The sequence below is a fragment of the Solea senegalensis genome, unplaced genomic scaffold (assembly GCF_019176455.1).
Source record: "Solea senegalensis isolate Sse05_10M unplaced genomic scaffold, IFAPA_SoseM_1 scf7180000014654, whole genome shotgun sequence".
In the NCBI taxonomy this organism is placed as follows: domain Eukaryota; kingdom Metazoa; phylum Chordata; class Actinopteri; order Pleuronectiformes; family Soleidae; genus Solea; species Solea senegalensis.
Window position 1 is genome coordinate 16,714 of NW_025321090.1, and position 23,381 is coordinate 40,094.

A 23,381-nucleotide genomic window follows, 5' to 3' on the forward strand; every position below is an offset into this window, starting at 1 on the left:
GCAGTCCATTTCTAGCCACTGCTTAAATGCAGTGGTACATCTGATACCTGACATTTATCAAATTGCAGTGGCAGTGCAGCTAATATTGTCAAATTTATGCTGCGAGAGGGCCTTAACATTCCACTTCTGAAATGGGCTAAAATGTTTTATTCATGCTAACTACCCTTTGTTGACACAGAAAGTTCTGACAAGATAAGTCTTGTAACTTTTTATACACTTAAATTAACTTGTTCTCCTTTACTCAGGGCAGTGACCCATGCTTTATTAATGCTGCTCTAGGGTGCACTCTGTCCTGAGTTGCTCTGTACAGCATGCAGCCTTTTGCACAGTGTTGTCACAATTAAGCTGCACTCAAAGTCTGCTTACAGTGCTTAAATCATTGTCACAGTGTATGAAACCCAATTAGTGCAATATCCTTGTCACCAGTTTACAGTTTTCTGCACACTCCTTTGTGTACTAGAGTTGAAATATGAGTTGATATTTGTTTCATCTTTCCAGGCACCACTGCTCCCTTGGCGTGCCCTCAAGGAACCTGGTCAAACAGCTCAGGTGTGCACCGCCAGGAGGACTGCACGCCCTGTCCGGGGGGATTTTACTGTGACTCTGCTGCACTCACTAAACCTAGAGGACCCTGCTCTGAGGGGTACACCAGACCCTGGTTAAACAAAGAAGGCTATTGATATTTAACTCTAACTTGACTCTATGCCTGAGCGTTCAAACCCAGGCATCATTGTGCACAAAATATTTACTTTATATTTGTTTTATTGTTTTCATGCTTTTATTTTATCCTACTCAGCTATTACTGTGTAGAGGGAGCTGTTACATCCACCCCCACGGACAGAATTACTGGGGGACCTTGTCCCGAGGGTTACTTCTGCCCAGAGGGAACTGTTAATGCTATGCCCTGTGAACCAGGGACTTACGTTGCTGTTACACATGCCACTCGGTGTGAACCCTGTGAGGCGGGCTGGTATTGTGTGTCTGGCACTCTGCACCTGTGTCCTGCAGGTGTGTGGTTTCTATTTTGTATGTTCTCAGTAGTGTTTGAAATATAAATTCACAGTAGTATGCAAATTTTACGCAACTGTCAAGTGAATTTGCACAAAAACAGTAATTTTTGATATCCTTTTGTATAATTTGTGATATGTAGGATTCTACTGCCCAGAAGGAACTGGGTTTGACTTGAGAGCCTGTCCAGAGGGAACCTACGATCCGGATCCAGGCTCCTGGTCTGTCTCTCAGTGCAGGCAGTGTGACGGTGGCCATTACTGCTCTTCCAGAAATGGCACCGCTGTCACTGGACCATGTCAGGAAGGATATTACTGCTCACATGGAAACACCTCTCCACGACCTGTCTTACAGGCTGCAGGTAAACACACGTGCCATATTTGCTGGACATGCACTCGGTGTTAACAAATTCTGGAAGTGCAGTGTTGTCTGATGCAATCACATTAGTGCTCCTATTTTGAATAGTTGAGAAATGGTAGCCATGTCCCCTCTCTCAACAGGAATTGGAGGACCATGTCCTGTTGGTCATTACTGCCCCCAGGCCACCATCCATCCTCTGCCCTGTCCACGTGGAACATTCTCTAACCTTACCAAATTAATCTCCCAGGTTGCTCTGACTCACTACCCCATTCACATCATTTCCTTGACAATGATCAAGTGGGACATTTATTCCCCTTACAATTACACAAGGATAGAATCTGAATAAAATCATTTACTTTTGTTTAGTCAGTTTAAAGATGGTATTAATGTGAACAGAAGCAGAATAAGTCACTTTTTATGGTATATAATGTTATACATTATATACCTACAAGATAATATTTGTGATATTTTCAGATTTTCACAATTAAATTAAAAAAACAAGTATGGGGGAAGAATCCCCACATAAAATAACTTGCCTTACCTTTCTTTTCAGCTAATCAATATTTAATAAAAAAAAAAAAAATCAATGTTACAATGTGCCACACCATCTTTTTCATTTTGTAATAGGCCCTCTGCTTTTATCTTCGCCTAATATCCTCTCTCACTTTGTTTGTCTCATTTCCTTTCTCAGGAGAATTGCCAACCATGTCTCCCTGGTTACTACTGCAATACCATGGGGCTCTCGGCACCATCAGGAGAATGCTTGGAAGGTTTCTTTTGTTTGGGAGGTGCAGATCGTCCTGACCCTCCTCTGAGAGACAGCCATGGAGGACCGTGCCCAAAAGGTTGTCAGATTCTCACAGTTTAGACATCTGTCTTTCTTCAAAAAAATTAAGATACTACACAAAGACAAAAAATAGAAAACAGGAACAAGTCTAAAATTAACATTAACCCAGGGCCAAACAAACAAAACACTCTTTCAAGTTAATAGGGCTTAATATAAGCAGCTGGTCTGTGGACATTCAAAATCGAACTCTGTCCACTGTGGTGCCTGTGTGGTTGCTTGAATGTGCCTCTCTTTCTTGACTATTGTCTTAACACAACCAGGTTATTACTGTTCTGAAGGCTCAGTGACTCCTCAGCTGTGCCCCCAGGGAACCATCAGTAAAGAGGACGGCCGAGCCAGCTGCAGTGCCTGTCCTCAGGGGTAACTTACTTACTGGCTGCACTCAGTCTCTCTGTACCATAAAAATGTATATATTAACATGATGGATTACACAGTAACTGTATGTATGTATACTGCACATGTTGTGGATATTTATGCAAGACTCAAGTAGCTGCCACCAGCTAAAATAACAAAATAAGTCTTTTCTATTTTGTCTGGACAGTTTTTATTGCTCTGGCAGTGGTAATGGCTCCTCATCAGAGAGTGATGAATGTCCAGTGGGTCATTACTGCCCGTCTGGGACCTGGTCCAAACACCAGTACCCGTGTCCGCCTGGATCCATCAACCCTCACACTAGGATGACAACTCACCAGGACTGCCTGCCCTGCCCTCCAGGTCACACACCATTTACTGCTATTGAATTTGAGTTTCCTAAGTAGACTTAATACTACAGTATATAACTTTTAAATGTAAACAAATGTCATTTGAACTCAAACCGTTGTCAAATTAATTCACACAATGCTGATTTAGCACATGACCTCAGTGGCCTCAGACCTCATTCACATGCCACACACAGGCAGTGATTCGTTTTGTCAGGATAGATGGATGCAACAGCAGCATTGCGCTAGTCCCATGAGATGGCTGCAAACAGGTTGGAGTATTACTGAAAACACAAAGTTCCCATGAAAAGTTTCAGAAGTGAATTCTTCTGTTCAAAATACCTGGTAGTTTGATGGGATAAATGCTTCTCGCCTCTGCTTGTCCTTGTTCTGCTGGTGCATACAGCAAATGTTGCCTCAGTCGTTTCTGATAGTGTTGTTTTCAGATGGCACATAAATCATTTAACATTGTTTCTGTTCATGAAAATAAACAGAAGCAGAATAATAACATTAACAACAAAGCAGTTCTGCTTTTTGCTATTGGCTGAGATTAAAAAATTAAAAATAAACTTAGCAGATAAATGCCATGACCCAGTGGGAATTCAAATAATATTGTGTTAAAAACGGTAACTATTTGTAAAAGTAATTTTACATGTCGCCCCATTTCACCCATTTCTCCTCTCCGCTAAAAGCAGGCTTCTTCTGTGCGTCCTCTGGGAAGGGAGTTGTATCAGGCCAGTGTAGTGCTGGCTATTACTGCATCTCTGGGGCCAGGTTGTCCACACCCGAGGATGGAGGGATAACCGGCGACAGATGTCCTGAAGGTCATTACTGTCCCCAGGGCTCCTCTGTACCACTGCCCTGTCCCATAGGGTATTACAGCAACAATACCGGGAATGTTCATGTCTCCAGCTGCCTACCTTGTCCTCCTGGTTGGTACACATACAGCACTTGTTTACATTACTATATGTTCCTTTTATCAGTCACAGGGTTTCTAATTCCATTACACAATTTATAGAGTGTAAAACCTCTCCCATAATGTCCATGACTGATGGAATATGTTTCATTTTTGTAGGCTTCCTGTGTGTCACCAGAGGGCTCTCTTCCCCTTCTCATATCTGCCCCGCTGGTTCTTACTGTCCAGGAAGAAATGACAGCAGTCGGCAGGCCTCTTTACCCTGCTCACCTGGAAACATGTGCCCACCTGGAACTGATAGACAGGTGCCCTGCTTACCAGGTACCTACCAGGATTTACCAGGACAGGTGAGATGGATAAGAATATTACTGTATTTCCTGCAGTTTTAAATAACGTACATTGCAATATTTAGTTAAAAATCCACAAAACCATGTTGTACAGTATATTAAACTGAAAAATATCAACTTATTAAAATGTGGTTCTCAAATAGCACTGTTGACTAAATATAAATGATCTTTAAAAGACAAAAGCTGTTTCAAGGAGCATTCAAAACTCGGGGCTCTCTTACCAAAGAAGTAATTTCCAGCAGGTTTTTCTAATTTAACATCCCTTTGCCCTGTTAACAGTTTACAGTGCCACCTTTATCAACACAAGCCTGTCTGTCTGGATCTGTGGACATGATCTGTCATCATAATTTCATGTTTGTACTGTCTATAAGAATTTATATGTGTCATTTATCCCTCTACAGGCAGAGTGTGTTAAATGCCCAGCAGGGTTTTACTGTCCCGGGTTAGTGAATGATGACACTGGGGATGTGTCAGGGACTCAGACTCCCACGCTGTGTCCTAAGGGACACTATTGCCCAGCAGGTAGGACACAGTAACAGTAGTGCAACTATGACAGGTGTGTAGTGTTATCAGATACCATTAATTGTAGGACACTGGCGATGCTATTTAGTCAGTGAGATTGTTTGTTAAAGTAACAACAAATCATGAGTTTTAACTGCATGCAAAACATTATTGAATATTCCTCTTGTTTCAAGTGGATCCAACAGTAAATGGCTTTCTCGTTTTGCAAATGGTCATTATGGAGCTTATTCAAGATAGGCATTCTTTTCCTGCTCTGTGGTGTTCTGTGTTTAGTCCACAGCCATCTGTAGATATTATATGCTATTAATCCACAGGAACGCAGTCTGGTGTTTTATTTCCATGCCCAGCTGGTGCCTTCAGCAGGCAGATGGGGTTGTCCAATAAGTCGGGTTGTGAGCTCTGTTCTCCAGGGAGGTACTGCAGTTCTCCCGGACTGGCTTCTCCAACTGGGGTCTGCTCCCCTGGGTAAATATGTGTAAAATGAATGCGTACTTCATGATTACAGACTATGAAAGACATGACATCCTGTTTGTTTGTTTTTGTTCTATATAATTACACCTCCCTTATGCCTTGTCTTGCCCTCCTCCATTCTCATCTTTCACTATCTACGTTCCACTTTCCTCTCCCAACCGTCTCTTTGCACGTCGCTTCTCTACCCCTAGTTACATCTGTGTCCATGGTTCGGTTTCTGCCCAGCCAGTAGAAGGCACAACAGGAGGCCGTTGCTCTGCTGGGTTCTACTGCCCCCAGGGCACCAGCTACATGGTTCCCTGCCCTGCAGGCACTTTCAGCTCTGTGCAAGGTGACATATTGTATAATTAATGATGTTAGTTGAAATTATTGATGGTGCTCAGTGTACCTTTTTCTGTAATGTGATGTCAAAAATGGAGATATGTATATGTTTTCCTTGTTTGAGTAAGATTTGTGGTCTTGGTTTATCAGGGGCTGTTTCCATAGAAGCATGTCAGCCCTGTTTGTCTGGTCATTACTGTGCCAAAGTTGGCCTTTCCTCCCCATGTGGGCTTTGCAACCCTGGCTTTTACTGCACAGAAGGATCCATGACCGCCACACCCAGGGGTAATATCACAGGTAAAGGTCCTAATCCATGTGGTGCTAACAAATGCATGGCATCATGCACACATTCTTACCATTGAAAGTGTATTTGTGGTATAAAAACCTGGAGCATTGCACTTGTGTTTTCATTTAATATTTCCATAGCCTTTGGCACCATATTGATGGAGAGATTGTCAGAACATTTACCAGTCGCCACTGCTTCCTGCTTGGCTTTTCATTCCTGGATTATACAAAATGGCTCTGGCCTTTTATTTCACTTGCTAACCTAATTAGTAATGACATCAAATAAAGGTCTAACTGTTTCAGTTTCAGGAGATCTCACAGCTCCAGCTCCACTTCCTGCCAATTCAGTCGTGGGTCAGTTCCATGGTGATGTGTGTCCTGCGGGCCACTATTGTCCGAGAGGGAGTGCAAAGCCAAGCCCCTGTCCTCCAGGTGGGAAACCAACAAATCCTTCAAAATGTTTCTGTCAGCATGTAAGAGTGTGGGTTATGTTGAACAGGAATATAAATATAAGTATAATATATATACCCTGTCATTTTCCTGAAAGACTGTTTGTCTGACCCCTCAGTTTTTATTACATTGCCTCTAACAGTTGTGTACTGTGTCATAAACCCTCCCCAAATATTATGGGAGGTTGTAAAAGCTAATTGAAATCCAATAAAACTATCATAATGGTAAGCCAGCCACACGTTTATTAAAATAGACATATTTGTTATGCACACATGACACTTTCAAGCTATGCAATTTCCTTCTCTGTCTTTCTCAAATAATAAGTAGGAGCAGTTATTTTTACTCGTATGATAATTTGTCTTCCCCATACAGGTACTTTCTTGGGGAAATCTGCAGCCGAGTCAGAAGCCGACTGTGACGCTTGTTACCCTGGTTCTTTCTGCCCCTCGTGGGCCCAGATCTCTGCTGAACTACTCTGCCCCCCTGGGTGGTTCTGTCCACCACGATCAGTGTCTGGACGTCAGCCAGGTATGGTACACATCATCATGGGTTAGCTCACGTTCTGCAGTCTCATCACTTCATCAAAATTTCTTTTCTTTTCTCTACAGTGTGTGATCACATACTGTGTAGTAAGCATTATTGTATTGGCTGCAATGTGCTCACCTATTTAAGGCTGGTGCAGAGCAACAGTCTTTACTTGCTGAACATATGGTGTGTAAGAGGTTGCACAGTAGTGCTTATGCTTCCACATTTTGCATGTATTTTCTTGTGAGTGGGCAAAATACTGTAAAAACTGCACTCTGAAGGAAAGTAAATAAAAAATAAAAATACAGATGCACTATTATTAGCAATGTCAGCATGCTGTCACTATTTGTTGGCCTATAGAAACCAAATTTGGAAGAATTGTCTCATTATTTTATAGGTCTTTAAATTGCTCTTTTAACTTTAGAAGTATTCCCATAATGCATAAAGAAACACCCTAATCTGTAAATTATATTAGGCATATTTGATTATTTTGCAGGTTAACTACTGGTATATAAGCTTGTTAGACCTTCCTATGCTGCTGCATTGTGGCTGTCACTGCTATCCTATAAACATTATGTAGCTGGTGTCATGACTTGTAGTGAAACTGTTGGTGTGAGCATGAAGCAGAACACATCCATTACGTAATGAAGCTAGCTACACCACTGAGGTAATTCATTCTTTAGATTATTTCAAAGGCATCCTCGTCCCCTTTTGACTTTTATTGAGAAGACATTTAGCTAATTTGAGCATGAAATGGCCCAGAACCTATTAATAGTCTCCCACTCATTGCTGTCAGAGACAGGGTATCTGCTGCTGAGCCTGCCTTCTCTTCTCCTTTTCTCCCACAGGATTTTTGGATAGCACAACTTTTGCTCTCTCTATGTTATTCATTGCTTTGTTTCCATCACCTGGCATGTGGCATGCTGTAGTCAACCAGCTATGTTTTTCTTTCCATGAACAAAGGCCACCTTGGTGAAAACTTGTGTGTGTTTCATTTGTATTTTTGTACATTGCTCTTGTTTTCAATGGAAACAAGGGCAGGTGAGTCTGACTCTGAGCTCTTGCTTATCTGATGATGTCACAGGATATCAGTGCCCACCTGGCTATGCATGTCCATATGGTAGTGCTATCCCATCCATCTGTAGCCCTGGTACATTTCAAGCTTCACCTGGACAGTCAACTTGTAACATCTGCCCACCAGGTAATTGGAAATACACTTATATACTCAAATGTATCCATTAAAGTTGGAAATGAAAGGTGATATAAAATGAGACATACCACCCTGCCCAGGTTTCTACTGTATGGAAGGTTCAACAGAGCCTTTGCCCTGTCCTGTGGGCCATTTCAGTTCATCAGCTGGCAGGAAGTCCCCCAGCGACTGCTATCCCTGCCCCCCTGGCTCCTTCTGTAGCGGCAGTGCTCTGACTGAGCCCTCTGGGCTTTGTCAACCAGGTCTGATAGTCTGTTATCCTCTTGGGAATTAATGTCAGTAAATTAAGTAAATAGTAGTAGTAGTAAAAATAGTTTATTTAACCAGTGTATTTCTGCACTGTTGTCCGTTTCCTCCTGATTTGCATGGTTAGTTTACCCTATACTGAAGATTTGACTGTATTCTTAGTGTCATGTCTCATTGCATTCTCTACCACAGGACACTTTTGCTCCCTGGGGTCCACTGAGTCTTCTCCTGTTTCCCAACCTCATGGAGATGTTTGTCCCATGGGACACTTCTGCCATCAGGGTAGTGGGTCACCAAAACCCTGTCCTATTGGCAGCTTTCTCCCAGAGCCAGGATCTCCCTCCCCATCTCACTGCCGCCCTTGCCCCCCAGGAAAATATTGCCTCAGTCCTGGAGCCTTGCAGCCCACAGGTGGGAGATTTCATCAGGTTTCCCCTTCATCAAGGACAGGCATGCTTGTAACTCCTGAATGAGCAAATTGTTGTATGAAATAATTTTATATTTCAGCTGTAAAATTCAACTCAAGACCAGGAATTATACATTCCATCAGTTTAGCTTGCTTCCGGACCTCTAAAATATTCCCCATGTCTGATTAATTTTATTTTCGGGGTTTCAATTTAGAGATTGCATAGCAAAACTAAATGGCAATTTAGTTTGGTTAACAGGCTATAATCATACATAATGAGACACATAATAAATGCTTGCACCCTTACATAATGCTTTCCTTTGTTAGGTCTGTGTTTTGCAGGCTTCTTCTGCTCTGGAGGTGCAGATAGTCCCTCACCTCGAGCCAACTCCTCCCTGTTCGGCTGTCTTCATGAAATACTGGGGGCTTTCACCATGAAGACAGACACTGCCGCCTGGGCGCACAATCTGTCATTCTTCAATAATTCTAGTAATTTTGGTGAAACATGAATTTCTTTGGTTTGTAATTACATAATGAATGCCTTTGGAAGGACAATACATCAGTTTCTCTAAGCATATTCATCCGGTGAACAGAACGCCACGAGTCCTGATGAATGTCCCACAAAACAGCTTTATTTTGACCGTCCCCTAAATTATTAGCGATTGATTATTATTATTATAATTAATCGCTGCCTTACAGTTTTGCATTGTACAAAGATAGTTGTTCCTTTGATGGTCAAATCTTAAAAGATTGGTTTCTCTTTGATTTCCTGTCTGCAAGACAAATACATTAACTTAGACATCTCTAATTCTTTTATCTGCCATGTTGTAGGACATGCTGGGTCGATTGAAGTGGAAACGGGGCCACAGGCAGATTCAGACCATACTGGGGCTCGCTCACTGCCATGTGTTAAGAGTGCACAGTATGCATGTTCCACTTACAGGGGAGATGTATGCCCTGAGGGTGGGTAAATCCTCTCAGTGACCCCTCAAGCATACACTTATCTTATCTTCTCAGTCCTGACATGGTTCTACTTTCTCCTGTAACAGCTGTGATGTGTGACTTACGTCATCTCTTTGGTGTGTTTAGTGTTTGTTGTATATTTCACTGATCTAACCATTTAGGCTTTGTCAGTTACACTGCACAAGGAAAATGCAAAATGCAAAATGTAATTGTTTAATGATAACGGAAAATTAAAAAAAAACAATTTTAACACTAACCAGTTATTAAAAAGTTTTATGTCTGTACTGCGGTGCAGATATATACATTTCTCTATTTCTCTATAACAATAATGTATAAACAAAATAAACAGGACATCAAACATACTTTAGGATAAATAAACAAAGTTTGTAATAACAAAATAAAAAAACACATTAATTAAACTGTCACTAATATAAGCCTGAGTAAATGGCCCAACCAGTCAATTTGAATATTGTGCTGTGGAAATGTACATAAAATAGCACTCAGACCAGCAAGGGACAGATTAAACTTTTTATAACAGTGTAAATAATGCCCCTTTTACATAAGAAATATGGTGAGTCAAATCTAAACACATGCCGAATGGGGAAGTAAAATTTCAGTGTTTGAGAAAATCCTCGGTCTCTAAAGGGAGTGTGAATTACTCTAATCCTTCTGATTAGTCTTCTGGTCTAGCAGAAGAAGATTTATCTGTGATCCTTTTTCAGATAAAATTTTTCTAAACAGCGCAATTGGTGCCCCCTGACAGATAATAAATCTTGTGAAATTGATGGAAATACAAGCAGAAAAAATATTGTGCGAGTAAAAATATTAAGTGTGTAAGAAAATCCTCTGTCTCTAAAGGGTGGGTGTGATTTGCTCTAATTCTCTGTATTAGTTTTTCAATCTATCAGAATTTGATTTATTTATCCTTTTTGTGGCTATTTTTCCAGGTTTCTTTTGTCCACTGGGCTCTGCCTTTCCTCAGCTCTGTGAGGCTGGCTCTTATTGTAACCAGACCGGTCTGGATGCCCCAGTTGGTCCCTGTGTTGCTGGATATTACTGCCCCAAAGGCTCTGTAGGCCCCCATGACACCCCTTGCCCTACTGGACACTACTGCCCACTTGGGGCACCTCTTCCTGTTCCCTGCCCTCTTGGAACATTTAAAGGTGAGATACTGTTTTATGTGGCAGCAATTGTTTGATTGATTTATAATTGAGTAATTTATTAGAGATTTCACAAAATTCTGTTTTACACAAATACATTAACCCTTTTTGTTGCACACACACCATCAGCTGGTGTCTCATTGTCATTTAGTGATGTGGTGGAACATGAATTTGTCTCCCTTGAGCACTTTTGAATAATTTCAGTCAAATGCTTCCATTAACCTGACCTATAATTTGATGTGTGATTTGTTTTTTTTTCCCTGTACACATTAATGTATACATAAGACCACAAACAATTAAAAAGATGTTTATTATGCAGTTATCGTTGTGTGCTACCCATCAGGTTCTCTTGGTGGTTCTACAGTAGAAGCTTGCCAAGTGTGTCTTCCAGGTCACTACTGTCACCAGAGCGGTAAAGCTGAGCCAAGTGGGCAGTGTGCAGAAGGCTATTACTGTCCTGAGGGACAGAGCTCTGCAAAACCACAGCATCACATGTGCTCAGAGGGACATTACTGTGAGAAGGTCAGCACATTAGACTCTAAGTTATTGTCATTGTTGCTAAATATTATATAATGTCTCTATACGAGTCCTCCTCCTCATATATCTGTTTTATTCTGTAATGATGCTTTTGAGTGGTGTTTCCTCCTGTTGTTTTTCTTTTTGAAATCTGTTTATTCACGTTTTTGTGGACATACACTAGTGATGCACATATCTTAATCAGTCTGAGACCCCCTTAATCCTCTTTGTGCAGCTATTCTTCTTCTTGTGCTGACTTACATTCATTTGAGCAGCCTAAACCAGACATCCCTAACAGTTAATGCCTAACCTTAACAGTTCTTCAGGTTCTGCTTCATTGGACTAGGTTTTGTCCCCAAGAGGAATACTGGTCTTGACAAGCTCAGAAAAAGTCCTAAAAAAGGCAGCTGACACAAGAACACACCCACACACTCTTGCATGCAGTTTCCTTGTGTTTTCCATGACTGACTTTTTCAGAGCTATGTCAGTCTCTCACTGTCATTATTGCAGCATGAATATTCAGGATGATTCATGTTATTTCATGATACAAGGTCGAATGAACTTTAATGGTTGCTTCAGGGTAGTGTCAGGCAGACAGCCTGCCTTCCGGGCAGCTACCAGCTCAGACAAGGTCAGAGCAAGTGTGAGGCATGTCCGCCTGGCTTCTACTGTCACCATCAAGGTAAAGTTGACCTGTGGACAATTTTTATGGATGCATCAGGGAACATAAATGTATATACATTTAAAAAAATATATAAATATATTTTTTTGAACATCAGGAATGACTCATCCAGCTCTCTGTGAGAGAGGATTTTATTGTCCGAGTGGATCAGCAAATCAGCTTCCCTGTCCAGCAGGGACTTATGGAAACACATCAGGACTGCTTGAAGAATGGCAATGCTCAACATGTGACCCTGGGATGTACTGTAAAGGAACCGGTATGATGCACTCACTCACTTGACCCCTATCATTTGCTTGTTGTGTATGTCTCACTGGGTTATTGATCTGGCAGACTGCTGCAGTAAATTTCAGACACAAGCAGAAACAAATAGCTGCTCTGTTATTAAAAACCTTACTTGAATGATACCTGTTTAAAGGGAGGACTTTCCCCAGTGGGCTGTGTGCTGCAGGCTTTATTTGTGTTGGAAGAGCCTCTGAAGCTTCACCATCAGATAAGCTTACTGGATACCCGTGCCCTCCTGGGTTCTACTGCTCTGTTGGAACCTCTGTGCCCAAACCATGCCCAAAAGGAACATTCAGGTGCATGTCCTGCATTATAATTATATGTGTTTATCAGGAACATACACTTTACTGATACTGGATAGCCCCAGTTATTTTCCATGAGATTTTGGAAGATTCCATTTGCAATGCTCTATAACTTCTACATATTTGTCAGCTGCACGTTACTGTTGCCCATCTCTGCTTCTACTACACCATGAAGCTCACATTGTCCTCATTGTGATGTTTAATGTGAACATGACCTGACTTGTATGATGCTGTACACTGCATTAATGAAGAAGCAGTTTCACATGTGTGCATTGCAATGAATGTTAATATTAATAAGAATTAAATAAATAAATAAATAAATGTACCATATTATAGCACATTTGTAAACCTAGCTCTCTAATTAGTCCTAATATTTGAAATGTTAATAAGTAATCAACAAACATTCAAGCAGATAAATATCCCTGTGTAATTCAATGCACAGTAATAAAACATGACATCAAGATGACTCAGGTTAACTGTTAATCGTGGTCAGGTTGATAAGGTAGTTGGTATAGAGTCCTCTGTATAATTGAATAGAGAAAATTACAATGTGAATTACATGGCATCACTTGACCTTTTACTGTGATTTGCACTTATTAAAAATTGACAGTGAGCAGAGTGGGCTTGTAGATGAGGCACAGTGTCGTCGCTGCAGTGCTGGCTCCTTCTGTTCAGAGACTGGCCTTTCTGCAGTGTCTGGACCCTGCCTTTCAGGTAAGAAATAAGTGAATTCTGTCATGTGTGTGTTAGTGTGATGTATTATCTCACTTTATATGACAGAGGAGCTTTGCCAGCATTTTGTTGAAGTGTTTCTCTCCAGGTTTCTACTGTTTAGAGGGATCCCACTCTCCCAGTCCAGTGCTGAGTGAGTCTGGAAGTGTTTGTCCCGCAGGCCATTATTGTGAAGAGGGCTGCAGTGTTCCTACACCCTGCCCTGCTGGGTCTTACCAAAATGAGACTGGAGGAAAAGGCAAAGATGACTGCAAACAATGCCTCCTTGGTACACAAGACAATATACTGTGACTTGACAAAAAATGTACACAACTCCCTCCAGCTTTCTAAGGGTGTCCTTGCTGTTTGAATATCTTTACCAGGCTGGTTCCAGAATTTATTAGGTCAGAAAGAGTGCAATCTCTGTCCACCTGGCTTTGACTGTACCAGCCCCACCAAGGAGAGGGCCACTGGTGTCTCCATCCCTCTGCTCTGCCCAGCTGGCTACATCTGTCCAGGGGAAAATCCAGGCCATCAGTCGATTCCCTGCCCCAAAGGCACCTACAGTCCTAACCAGGGTCTCTCCGCTATTGGTAAACACCCAGAAACTTTGAGAAAAAGGGGGACAAATGGTAATGTCTAACTCAGTTGGCATGCTAAAACATTTAACTTGAAGACTGCTGAGGATCAGTTGAAAAGAGCTTTGTGAGATGTTCAAACATCTCATATAATATACAGCTTAATTTATCTTAGAACACTGACACAGTGAACACCCATCTCTGGCAGGTTGATTGATTACACCTGGAAATAATCTTGTTTTTCCTTTTAGTGTTAAAGTTAAAGCTGTTGCTCTGTGTGTGTGCAGGTGAGTGTCTAGTGTGTCCAGCTGGTCAGTTCTGTGGGTCTGAAGGTTTGGTTGAGCCCTCTGGGCCATGTGCTGCTGGCTTTCTCTGTCTGATGGGATCCACGGTGTCGAACCCTACTGACAACATAACTGGATCTCTCTGTCCACCTGGGATTTTCTGCGAAGAGGGGCAAAAAGCAGGTAGAAGGAATAAGAAAAAAAAAAAAGAAAAGTCTTTTGGATGTTAAGATTAATGTTTTGGCCTGTGAATGTTGAATTTGATTGATAATATACTATCTTCCATGTTACGCTCTAGGTGATTGCTGGGCAGGATTTTACTGTGGCTGGGGCTCGAGTAGAGCTGATCAGGCTCTTTGTCCAGCAGGTTTCTTCTGCCCAAGTAGAACACCAGCCCCTGTGCCTTGTCCTGCAGGAACATTTAGCTCAGCACAAGGGAAGACACACCAGGACAACTGCACCACCTGCACCCCAGGATATTACTGTCACGGTATGAAGCATAGATTAGCCTAGAGTACTTTTCAACCTTAAATAATCTAATGTTATCTGGGAATCAATAGATCGGGGCTCACATATTTTTAAATAATTGTTATTAAAATGTATAATTTATTTTTAATAAGAAGCTCTGGTAGATTGCAGACAAAGATACTATTTAATAACACTTTTACACCCATTCCACAAAAATGGTCCTGGATGGTTTTATTAATCTAAGATGATGCATCTTATAGCAGTGTGAAAGTGACACCTCACTGACCATCAAAGTGACAACTGATTTTACTGTTCTACGGAGTACATTTTTGTAAATGATGCCACTGAAATGCAAAGTCAAAGATGATATTGTCTGTTGCATCATACATCGCTCATGTTTAATAATTCTTTGTGTTGCTCAGATGAAGGTACAGTGCGGCCTGCCCTTTGTCCCCGGGGATACTACTGTCCTCCAGGACTGATTCTAGGACTGGAGTTTCCATGCCCACCTGGCACAGTGCAGAGTCAGCTTGGCGCCTCCGGTCCTGATGCCTGTCTGGCTTGCCCTGCCGGTACAGGAGGGAGAAGTGGTTATACTACATCATTATTACCTATACCTATACTTTATCTTTTAAAAATGATCCTAGCTTTAATGTTTTGCTGTTTCCTGCAGGCATGTTCTGCTCTCAGTCCGGACTGTCTCAGCCCACAGGACTCTGTGAAGCTGGATACTACTGTCCTGCTGGCTCAAGCAGCCCAAACTCAACTGAGGTGTTGTTATTTGTCTTTATTGCCCTAAGGCATTGATATTGGTCATTGGTCAACAAACAAAATAATAACAAAATTAAAAACTAATGGGAATGGTCAATTCAAAAATTACTTCCACTTTATTATTGCCACTAAAGTTCTACTGGAGCATAAGAAACACTACACTCCAAGCTGTGATTTCTCTAAAGGTGCTTTTCCTCAATTCTCATTAAATGAATGTCAGCTTAACATTATTATAATGCAGAATCAATAGGAATATCACCACAATGCTAAGAGTTATACTCCACATTGCACTGAAGCCTGAATGTGATTGAGGCTCAAGGGTGTGCATCCAATTTTACACTTAGTGTGTAATAAACACTTTTTTCCCCTAGAGAGCTCAGGGTTTTACTAAACTATAAGATTATACTGGTTTACAGTAATTTCCTTTCTAAGATGAGTACAAATGTCTTTATTTTAAGTGCCTCAGTGATGTTGTGTCTTTTTTGCTTTTTCTCAGGGGAATTCTACCAGGAGTCATCTTTGTCCTTCTGGTCATTACTGCCCCTCTGGCACAGGTTATCCACTCCCCTGCCCCACAGGCTCACTTTCCATTTCTCTAGGACTGAGTGAAGTTGGTGAATGCCCACCTTGCCCTCCTGGACTCTTTTGTGACAAACCTGCAATAACCGACTTCTCAGATGCGCTCCCATGTCATGCTGGGTAAACTCCTCTTATGCTTTTTTGGTTTCAAATCAACCCTCTCCAAATATGGATGTCCACACAGTTCTGTTTTTTTGCAGCGTGCATTTGATTTATATTATTCACTAGCTAAATGGAGTGTTCAAAAAAAATCTATTTTCAGGCAGTATGTGTGAAATTTCAAAATTAGGATTGCAGATGCATTATATATGAGTTTCAGGATGAAAGAGGGCAGGTATCTCCAACAAGATAAGATTTAAACTCAGAACATGTTGCTGGGTGTTGCATTTGATTGCAAATGTGCTCTGCAATAAATACTTAAATGTAAAAATTCACTTTAAAGCACTTGCAGCCCTTCAGTTTGTATATCCACCCCACATCTGTTTCTCCTGTTCTGGTTATAATCTAAGACAGAAATACAATAAACTGCACTTTGGGGACATGGACCAAAAATACAGTGCAGTCTTTTTTTTTTTTTCTGGAAATACAAAATACAGCTAGTGATAACATACAATTTATTCAGACGTAAGCAGAGCTGAATATGCATGATTGACCATACATGTAAATGAAATGCTACCTACATTAACGATAAGCAAAGTGCATTGCTTGTAAACTGACTACAGTCAATGTTTAGTCTGGTGTATGCAAATCTGTCAGTGTATCATATTGTTTTGAATTCAGTCAAATACTAATAACATATTGCCCTGTATTTTAGAGGGCATATCTTTAGAGGCAAGCTCTGCTCAAGAACGTTCTTTTATTTCTTCTGACAACTGTTTCACAGCAGTGTTTTTCAAAAAGAGAAAGTTCATGTTAAATTTAAACAACTTAAATTGACTTAAACTCAATATTATATTTATTTCACTTACATACTGTTGAACGTTCCATCTTGTGATATGAAGTTTATTTTACCCTGTTTGTGCTCACAGTTATGTGTGCCTGGGGGGCAGCTCCAGTCCCATTCCCTCAAATGGTTTCCATGGCTACCTCTGTCCTGCTGGCCACAGTTGTACCGTTGGTTCGGCGAGTGAGGTTCCATGTGAGCCTGGCACTTACAGTCCTGCCCCTGGAGCAGCCCACTGTACAATATGCCCCCAAGGGACTATGTGTCCCTCCTCAGCCACTCAAGAGCCCTCTGTCTGTCCAAGTGGTGAGGACAGTGGAAATGTACTTTCACTCCAATGATGAGGGAATAAGCCACAGTTATATTAATGTCTAACTTTTTTAGGTCATTTCTGTCCTGCTGGTACAGCTTTGCCTCAACCCTGTCCTCCAGGGACTTTCAACAACCAGACAGGGGCGCAATCTCTCTCTGTTTGCACCCCCTGTCCCTCTGGAGTGTACTGTAGCTCATATGGAGCATCAATACCACAAGGTGATCAGACACAAACATCTCTGGTGATATAATTTAGTTTAAAAAATTTGCTGGTTACAGTAATAGAAAGTTAAAGTTATTGTGTTTTGAAGGTCCTTGTTTGCAGGGTTATTTCTGCCAAGGTGGGGCCGCAGGACCAACACCACAGAACTCTGACAATATCACCTTCAATGGCCCTTGCCCTGTTGGCCACTACTGTCCAGCAGGATGCCTCTCCCCAGTTCCCTGCCCTCTTGGCAGTATTCGCAACACCGCTGGTACATCTATTTTTTGCGCCATTGTGTGATCATTTAATTTTCATCCACTTCATATATTCAGTATGGAACTTAGTTTTTCATACAAAAGTCCTCGTGGGATCTGTGCTTACTTCTGTGTGCACTTATATTATAGGAGGTGTGTCCATAGAGGGCTGCTTTGCCTGTCCTGCAGGTCACTATTGCTCCACTGAGGGTTTGGACAAACCTAGTGGTCCCTGTGCTGCTGGTTTCTACTGCCCCTATGACTTCTCTTCAACCACTCCATACGCTTTCCTCTGTCCCAAGGTAAAAGCTTATTCATACGTTATTCTTCTCCTCTTTATTTTTCCACTAAGCGTTATCTAAGCAGTCCGAACAGTACATTTCAAGACTTTTGACAAATGAAATGGGAATCATTGTGTTACATACCAAACTGAACTGAACCAGGACCTATATTCACTCGAATCCAATTATTTTCCTTTTATCTTTTATTAGAAAAGCTTACTACCCAATGAACCGTAGATGCATCCTTGTCATTTTCTTTATTTTAGGGCCACTACTGTCTAGAAGGTTCTGCCCTGGCCTTGCCTTGTCCCACAGGAGAATATCAGCCAAATCCAGGCTCAGATAGTTGTAGCCCCTGCCGTCCTGGGTTCTACTGTGAGGAGGCTGTAGTGGGGGAACCATGGCCCTGCCCGCCACACTCGTTCTGCCCTGCAGGTACACTGTAATGATAACTCCTTTGAGTCTCTTGGTAATTGAAGCTTCTTTGTTACTTTACTTATTTGAGTGATGTTAGTCTTCTTTCTACAAGCAGCAACCTGTGATGATTATTTCCCCAAATTTTAAGCCGTTCATTTACTCGTCCCCAAAAGAGCAAAAAAAATAGTTCAACATGCTTTAATAGACAAAGATGCTGTCATCTTTGTCGAAATTACAAATAATGCAATTTTTTTTTTTATGTCCTACTGCGTCTTTTTGTCCAGGGACCATGGTGCCACAGCCCTGCCCCAAAGGGACATACACTCTTCCAAACCAGGGAGGACTTCAGGACAAGCATGAGTGTTTATCATGTCCATCAGGGCTGTTCTGCAGGTGCATAAACCCCACCCCACTGGTGCATGTATGCCTAAGTGCTCCAATGAACCCTTGTTTCCTACTCGCATGAGTGTGTATACACACCTCCGACACACAATAAGACACCTGCTCATCCTGCACTCATGCACGCACACTGATCTCTGTTTTGATTACACTCACAATTGGCAGAATGCAGATGTAGTTCATGTTCAAGACTCACGGATCACTGAACAGCCAAATTGGCATCTTATCATGAATGTACGTATATAATGAATATGGAGTGTGAGAGGTGGAAATGTTAGAAATGGTGTAATTATAATTCTATTTATATAATTAAAATGTTCTTGTGTCTGTATGCGTTTCACTGTTCTGGCACACTCTGTTTTTGTGTGGCTAATATAACCGAAAGTGTATATTTTCTTTAGGTCCGGCAGAATCCAGAGTAAGTGTGCTGCAGGGTATCTTTGCGTTTCTGGGAGCGCAGATTTCACCCCTCAAGGACCAGTGTATAACTTGACCCAGTGTCAGTGGGGCATGCAATGTGCTGGACCATGCCCGCCAGGTACAGTACATGAATAAACTAGAATCATGGCCTCATTGATGTGTGCCTCTGCCAGTATGCATCCATGTTTGTCCAGACACACATGGCGATACATGAAAATGTAATAAAAATGGGCTGTCAGTTTTTTTATTTATCAATATATTTACATGGAATTTACTAAATTAATATATATGTAAAAAAAAACTGACTGATGTATTATATTCTCCAATTCTTTAAATTCTGAGATAAGTTATTTGATTTGTATTTGTTGTTTACTAAAATTTTTATGTACACAAAAATCCAATACCTAAAATAAAAATCCAGTAAATTAAAAGGTATATTGAACACTGAATACTTTATTTTAAGGGTTCTATTGTCCCGAGGGCACAGAGACACCACAGGTGTGCCCTGCAAATACTGTCAGAAGCTCCCCAGGAGGTGCCAGCCTACAGGACTGCTTACCCTGCCCACCTAAGTACTGGTGTAAACCTGGTATGAGCTCATAATGCCCTGTTTGTGTGCATGATTAAAAATTGAAAAAAAAGAAAAGTAGATACACTGATTTATTGAAATATAAAACAAATATAAAATGTAATTGTTTGTTTACAGGAGATCCAGTTCTTCATCCGTGTCCTGCTGGTCATTACTGTGATGGTCTTTTTGACAGTAACTTCAGTGACGGACCCAAGCCATGTCCTCTGTACACCTATCAAGCTTCCCCTGGAGCAGGCAGCAAGGGTGACTGCCTGCCCTGTCCTCCTGGTTCACACTGTAACAGCACAGGTCTGCCAAACTGCAGCTCACACTCACTTATGACAAGGATAGATGAAAATTGTTCATACAAACGTAACAGTTCCTTTTTTTTGCCATTTCATTCTACCATATGTTGTGCCATATGTGTAAAGAATGTATGCCTCTCTCTGGTGGGTTTGAATTTACATTCTCAAGGACAGTGCAAGGAAAACTGCCATCCTAGATTGTATTAATTTCAGTATTTATCCAGACTAATATTTCCATACCTGAGATAAGAGTGTAGGACGTATGTGATTGACGGCACTGAGTTTAAAACTTGTCATAATGAAAGTTATATTAATGACTGAGCGGTAGATTAACAAATAAAAAATCATGTTATAATCTCCTTGTTCCATGCTTCATGTTAAAAAAAATGATATTGCTTGGTTATCTAATTAATGATGCTCACAAGATGACCTGCTTATCTCTTCTCCCCCATGTTCTTTGTATGCATAAATTAAGACATCTTAAGTAATGAATAGTAAAGACCTTCACTTTAGCTGGTGTCATTTTTATAAAGTTTATGGTTCAGGTTCATTACTTGAAGTATGAGACACAGCAGATTAATTTCTGCATTGTTATAGTGTGTGAAGCGATTAATAGATTTTTCAGGGGAATGGTTATTTTCCCAGGGCTTAGAGACTTCTCCAACAGTCTTTGCCCTCCGGGTTACTGGTGCAGTGGGTCTGCTCCTCCCATCTACTGCCCTGCGGGTGCAAAGAGGTCCCACCCTGGAGCTGCCACACCCACACAGTGTGAACCCTGTGCAGGGGGGACCTACTGCCCTGACCCACGGGCTACAGGGACGCCAAATGTGGAGGGACTCCCTTGTAGGGCCTCCTATCAGTGTCCCATAGGTGGGTTTAGGAATAAATGCAATTTATAAAAGCATATTAGCCTCTTTTTGTGATGACTTTGATTATTATTTTTTTTTTTTTAATAAATGTCTTTCTCCATAAATACAGTAATGTGGTTCTGCTTGTAATCCAGGTGCAGTCTCAGAGATGCTGTGCAGAGCTGGCTCATACTGTGGACCTCAGACTGCGGACCCACAAGTTTGTCCTGAGGGTTATTTTTGTCCTGAGGGATCTCATTCCTACAACACCCCTAAACAACTGTGAGTGTGTGAGAGCTCCAGTATTGTAAGACAAAGTCATGGGCAAGGTTGACTTGGAAGTGAGGAGCTTTTACTTGTTCAGATGGGGAAAAACTGCAGTATTTGGTTTCTACAAATCTTTGACTTTATAAATAACACTGTTACTGTGGTCCACAGCTGTCCCTTCCCCTACTACTGCCCAGCCAACTGCTCTGCTATGAAGTCCTGTGAAGGGGGTTTAATGCCTGTCAACACCAGTGGGCTCCGAGGATCCAAAAACAGCTGCTGTAGTGTGTGTGAGGGAGGCACTTATCGTCATCATCTCTCCCCCGTCCCACAATGCCTCCCATGTCCAGCGGGATACTTCTGCCCCCCAGGTTATTCACTCACTCCCACAAAGCATTCCAGACCTCAGTGTGTTGAACAATTGATTTCTTTGGTTATTTAATTCACAATACAGTGTGGTTTTATGTTGTTGTTTTTTTTAGGATCTGACCACTATAAAAGTAATCACTGCCCTTTTGGGTATGTTTGTCCCATTGGATCCTCTGAAGCAATACCCTGCCCCCCTGGCTTCTTTGGTAACCTCACTCGTGGTAAGACACTGAGCGACTGTTTCCCATGTCCAGCTGACACCTTCAACCACCTGTCAGCCCAGAGGGCCTGTTTTCCCTGTGGCAGCTCCTCTACCTCACCAGCCGGTTAGACTCAGATCAGAGAGAATAAAACTGTAATAAATATGAAAACAGAGTTTTAAGTAGTGCTTATTTTTCTCTTTTCGAGGAATCTGTGTTGATCACATTGGCCTGTGTCACAACTCTTTCCCCAGGTTCTTCTACTTGTACCTGCATTGGTAAGAACCGAGCCTTCCAGCACTCTGATGGTTCGTGTTTATGTAGAACTGGATTTATCTTCTACAATGAGCTGGATTTCAAAAGCTCCACCACTGACAGTGAATTGGACTGTCAGCCTGAGGTCAGAAGTAAATCAGGATGTTCTAAGCCTTTTCAGGCAGCTGTGTTCATGTGTGGAATGTGAATAGAATGATGTTTTGCACCAAACTTTGAAGTCCCTCAGGATAAAGCTTCACCTTCACTTTTACCTGGTAAAATGGTGTATTTATCAGTATAGTGGTTGTTTGAACTCCTTTGAGATGCATGTGAGTTGTCTGTATGTGTGTGTGTTTTTCAGGTGAACACACGATGTGCCACAGGACAGGTACGTCTGGCAGCATCTAGAGAGTGTGTGTACCCTTCCCTCTACTCCTGTAATATCACCTGTGGACCACTTGGAGGAACTCTGGATGTGGAGATGGGAATGTAAGTCTGTGAGATACCTTTCAATTCACCGTTTACTATTGACATCAAATACTTGTTTTCAGATTACCAAGTTAAAACTAGTAAAGCTAAATGTAATTAGTTAATTAACTGATTATGTTGGAAGTATTTTTTTTTTTCATTTAAATTTCTCCCAAATTAAAATAATTTCACCCATGTTGGATCTTTTGAGTGGTCCAAAAAGTACATCATACTTTAGATTTAGTGGCTTGCACTTTATTTGATGGGTCAAAGGAAATAATTCACTCTCGTTTTTCATGGCTCATTTTAAGGGCATTTGAAGGATGCTTGTGTCAACCATGCCTGGCCTTTCTTATCTTTTATTGACAACCTGTTTTTATTCCAGGAAATCAAAGTAGTTTATATGCTCTGTTTTTTTCTTATGTGTACCTGATCCTGACACTCCAGTTGCCACTGTGAGGGATATGTGTCAGCCGAGGAGCTCTGTAATACTTCCTGCCTTTCACGGCTGCCTCAGCTCACTGCCCAGCTCTCACCAGATGGAAACTTGCTGCTCAGCTTGAAAGAAAGGAACAGCATGATCTGGGCAAGGGTGAGGAAGAGATGATAGTTTTTTGACGAACTGATGAACATCTACTCCCTAGCACGTGCAGTTTTTTTTCCTGCACTGCTACCACAAGATAAGTAGGAATAAGCAACAATATAAGAGGGATACAACCCAGAGGCTTGTCACACTGTGGCATTTAACCACTCTGATTAGTTGGAGGAAATTCAGCTGTAGCATTGATTAGGTTCATGGCCAGACTTAGTCTAAGTAGGACACCTGGAAAAATGTAGCAGCTGCAGATCGTACACGATAGTAAAGTGAATGTACATTATAAATAATGAATTCCCCTAGGAAAAAAATATTTAGTTCAACAAGATGGCTACCTGGTCTCATCACTTTCCATTAGTTTCAG

General features: G+C 41.5%; 1 protein-coding gene across 1 annotated transcript in view; it reads left to right on the top strand.

Annotated features, from left to right (window-relative positions):
* Positions 1–23,381, top strand: part of LOC122761355 (zonadhesin-like) — a 36,761-nt gene that overhangs the window by 5,939 nt on the left and 7,441 nt on the right. Inside the window, exons 13-61 of the mRNA XM_044016572.1 lie at positions 499–643; positions 797–1,008; positions 1,151–1,369; positions 1,509–1,615; positions 2,060–2,213; positions 2,476–2,575; positions 2,757–2,929; positions 3,609–3,845; positions 3,989–4,176; positions 4,578–4,698; positions 5,013–5,163; positions 5,361–5,500; positions 5,641–5,787; positions 6,079–6,207; positions 6,598–6,753; positions 7,835–7,951; positions 8,041–8,202; positions 8,399–8,617; positions 8,940–9,101; positions 9,444–9,575; positions 10,523–10,738; positions 11,079–11,257; positions 11,831–11,933; positions 12,031–12,189; positions 12,349–12,511; positions 13,128–13,231; positions 13,338–13,517; positions 13,612–13,821; positions 14,094–14,273; positions 14,389–14,580; positions 14,981–15,130; positions 15,232–15,329; positions 15,826–16,028; positions 16,937–17,157; positions 17,236–17,382; positions 17,475–17,639; positions 17,773–17,924; positions 18,170–18,338; positions 18,605–18,713; positions 19,121–19,257; positions 19,603–19,728; positions 19,846–20,019; positions 20,661–20,885; positions 21,019–21,145; positions 21,302–21,501; positions 21,613–21,825; positions 21,954–22,099; positions 22,316–22,443; positions 22,870–23,014. Of these exons, the coding sequence (XP_043872507.1) occupies positions 499–643; positions 797–1,008; positions 1,151–1,369; positions 1,509–1,615; positions 2,060–2,213; positions 2,476–2,575; positions 2,757–2,929; positions 3,609–3,845; positions 3,989–4,176; positions 4,578–4,698; positions 5,013–5,163; positions 5,361–5,500; positions 5,641–5,787; positions 6,079–6,207; positions 6,598–6,753; positions 7,835–7,951; positions 8,041–8,202; positions 8,399–8,617; positions 8,940–9,101; positions 9,444–9,575; positions 10,523–10,738; positions 11,079–11,257; positions 11,831–11,933; positions 12,031–12,189; positions 12,349–12,511; positions 13,128–13,231; positions 13,338–13,517; positions 13,612–13,821; positions 14,094–14,273; positions 14,389–14,580; positions 14,981–15,130; positions 15,232–15,329; positions 15,826–16,028; positions 16,937–17,157; positions 17,236–17,382; positions 17,475–17,639; positions 17,773–17,924; positions 18,170–18,338; positions 18,605–18,713; positions 19,121–19,257; positions 19,603–19,728; positions 19,846–20,019; positions 20,661–20,885; positions 21,019–21,145; positions 21,302–21,501; positions 21,613–21,825; positions 21,954–22,099; positions 22,316–22,443; positions 22,870–23,014 (7,892 nt within the window). The remainder of the gene's footprint in view (positions 1–498; positions 644–796; positions 1,009–1,150; positions 1,370–1,508; positions 1,616–2,059; positions 2,214–2,475; positions 2,576–2,756; positions 2,930–3,608; positions 3,846–3,988; positions 4,177–4,577; positions 4,699–5,012; positions 5,164–5,360; positions 5,501–5,640; positions 5,788–6,078; positions 6,208–6,597; positions 6,754–7,834; positions 7,952–8,040; positions 8,203–8,398; positions 8,618–8,939; positions 9,102–9,443; positions 9,576–10,522; positions 10,739–11,078; positions 11,258–11,830; positions 11,934–12,030; positions 12,190–12,348; positions 12,512–13,127; positions 13,232–13,337; positions 13,518–13,611; positions 13,822–14,093; positions 14,274–14,388; positions 14,581–14,980; positions 15,131–15,231; positions 15,330–15,825; positions 16,029–16,936; positions 17,158–17,235; positions 17,383–17,474; positions 17,640–17,772; positions 17,925–18,169; positions 18,339–18,604; positions 18,714–19,120; positions 19,258–19,602; positions 19,729–19,845; positions 20,020–20,660; positions 20,886–21,018; positions 21,146–21,301; positions 21,502–21,612; positions 21,826–21,953; positions 22,100–22,315; positions 22,444–22,869; positions 23,015–23,381) is intronic.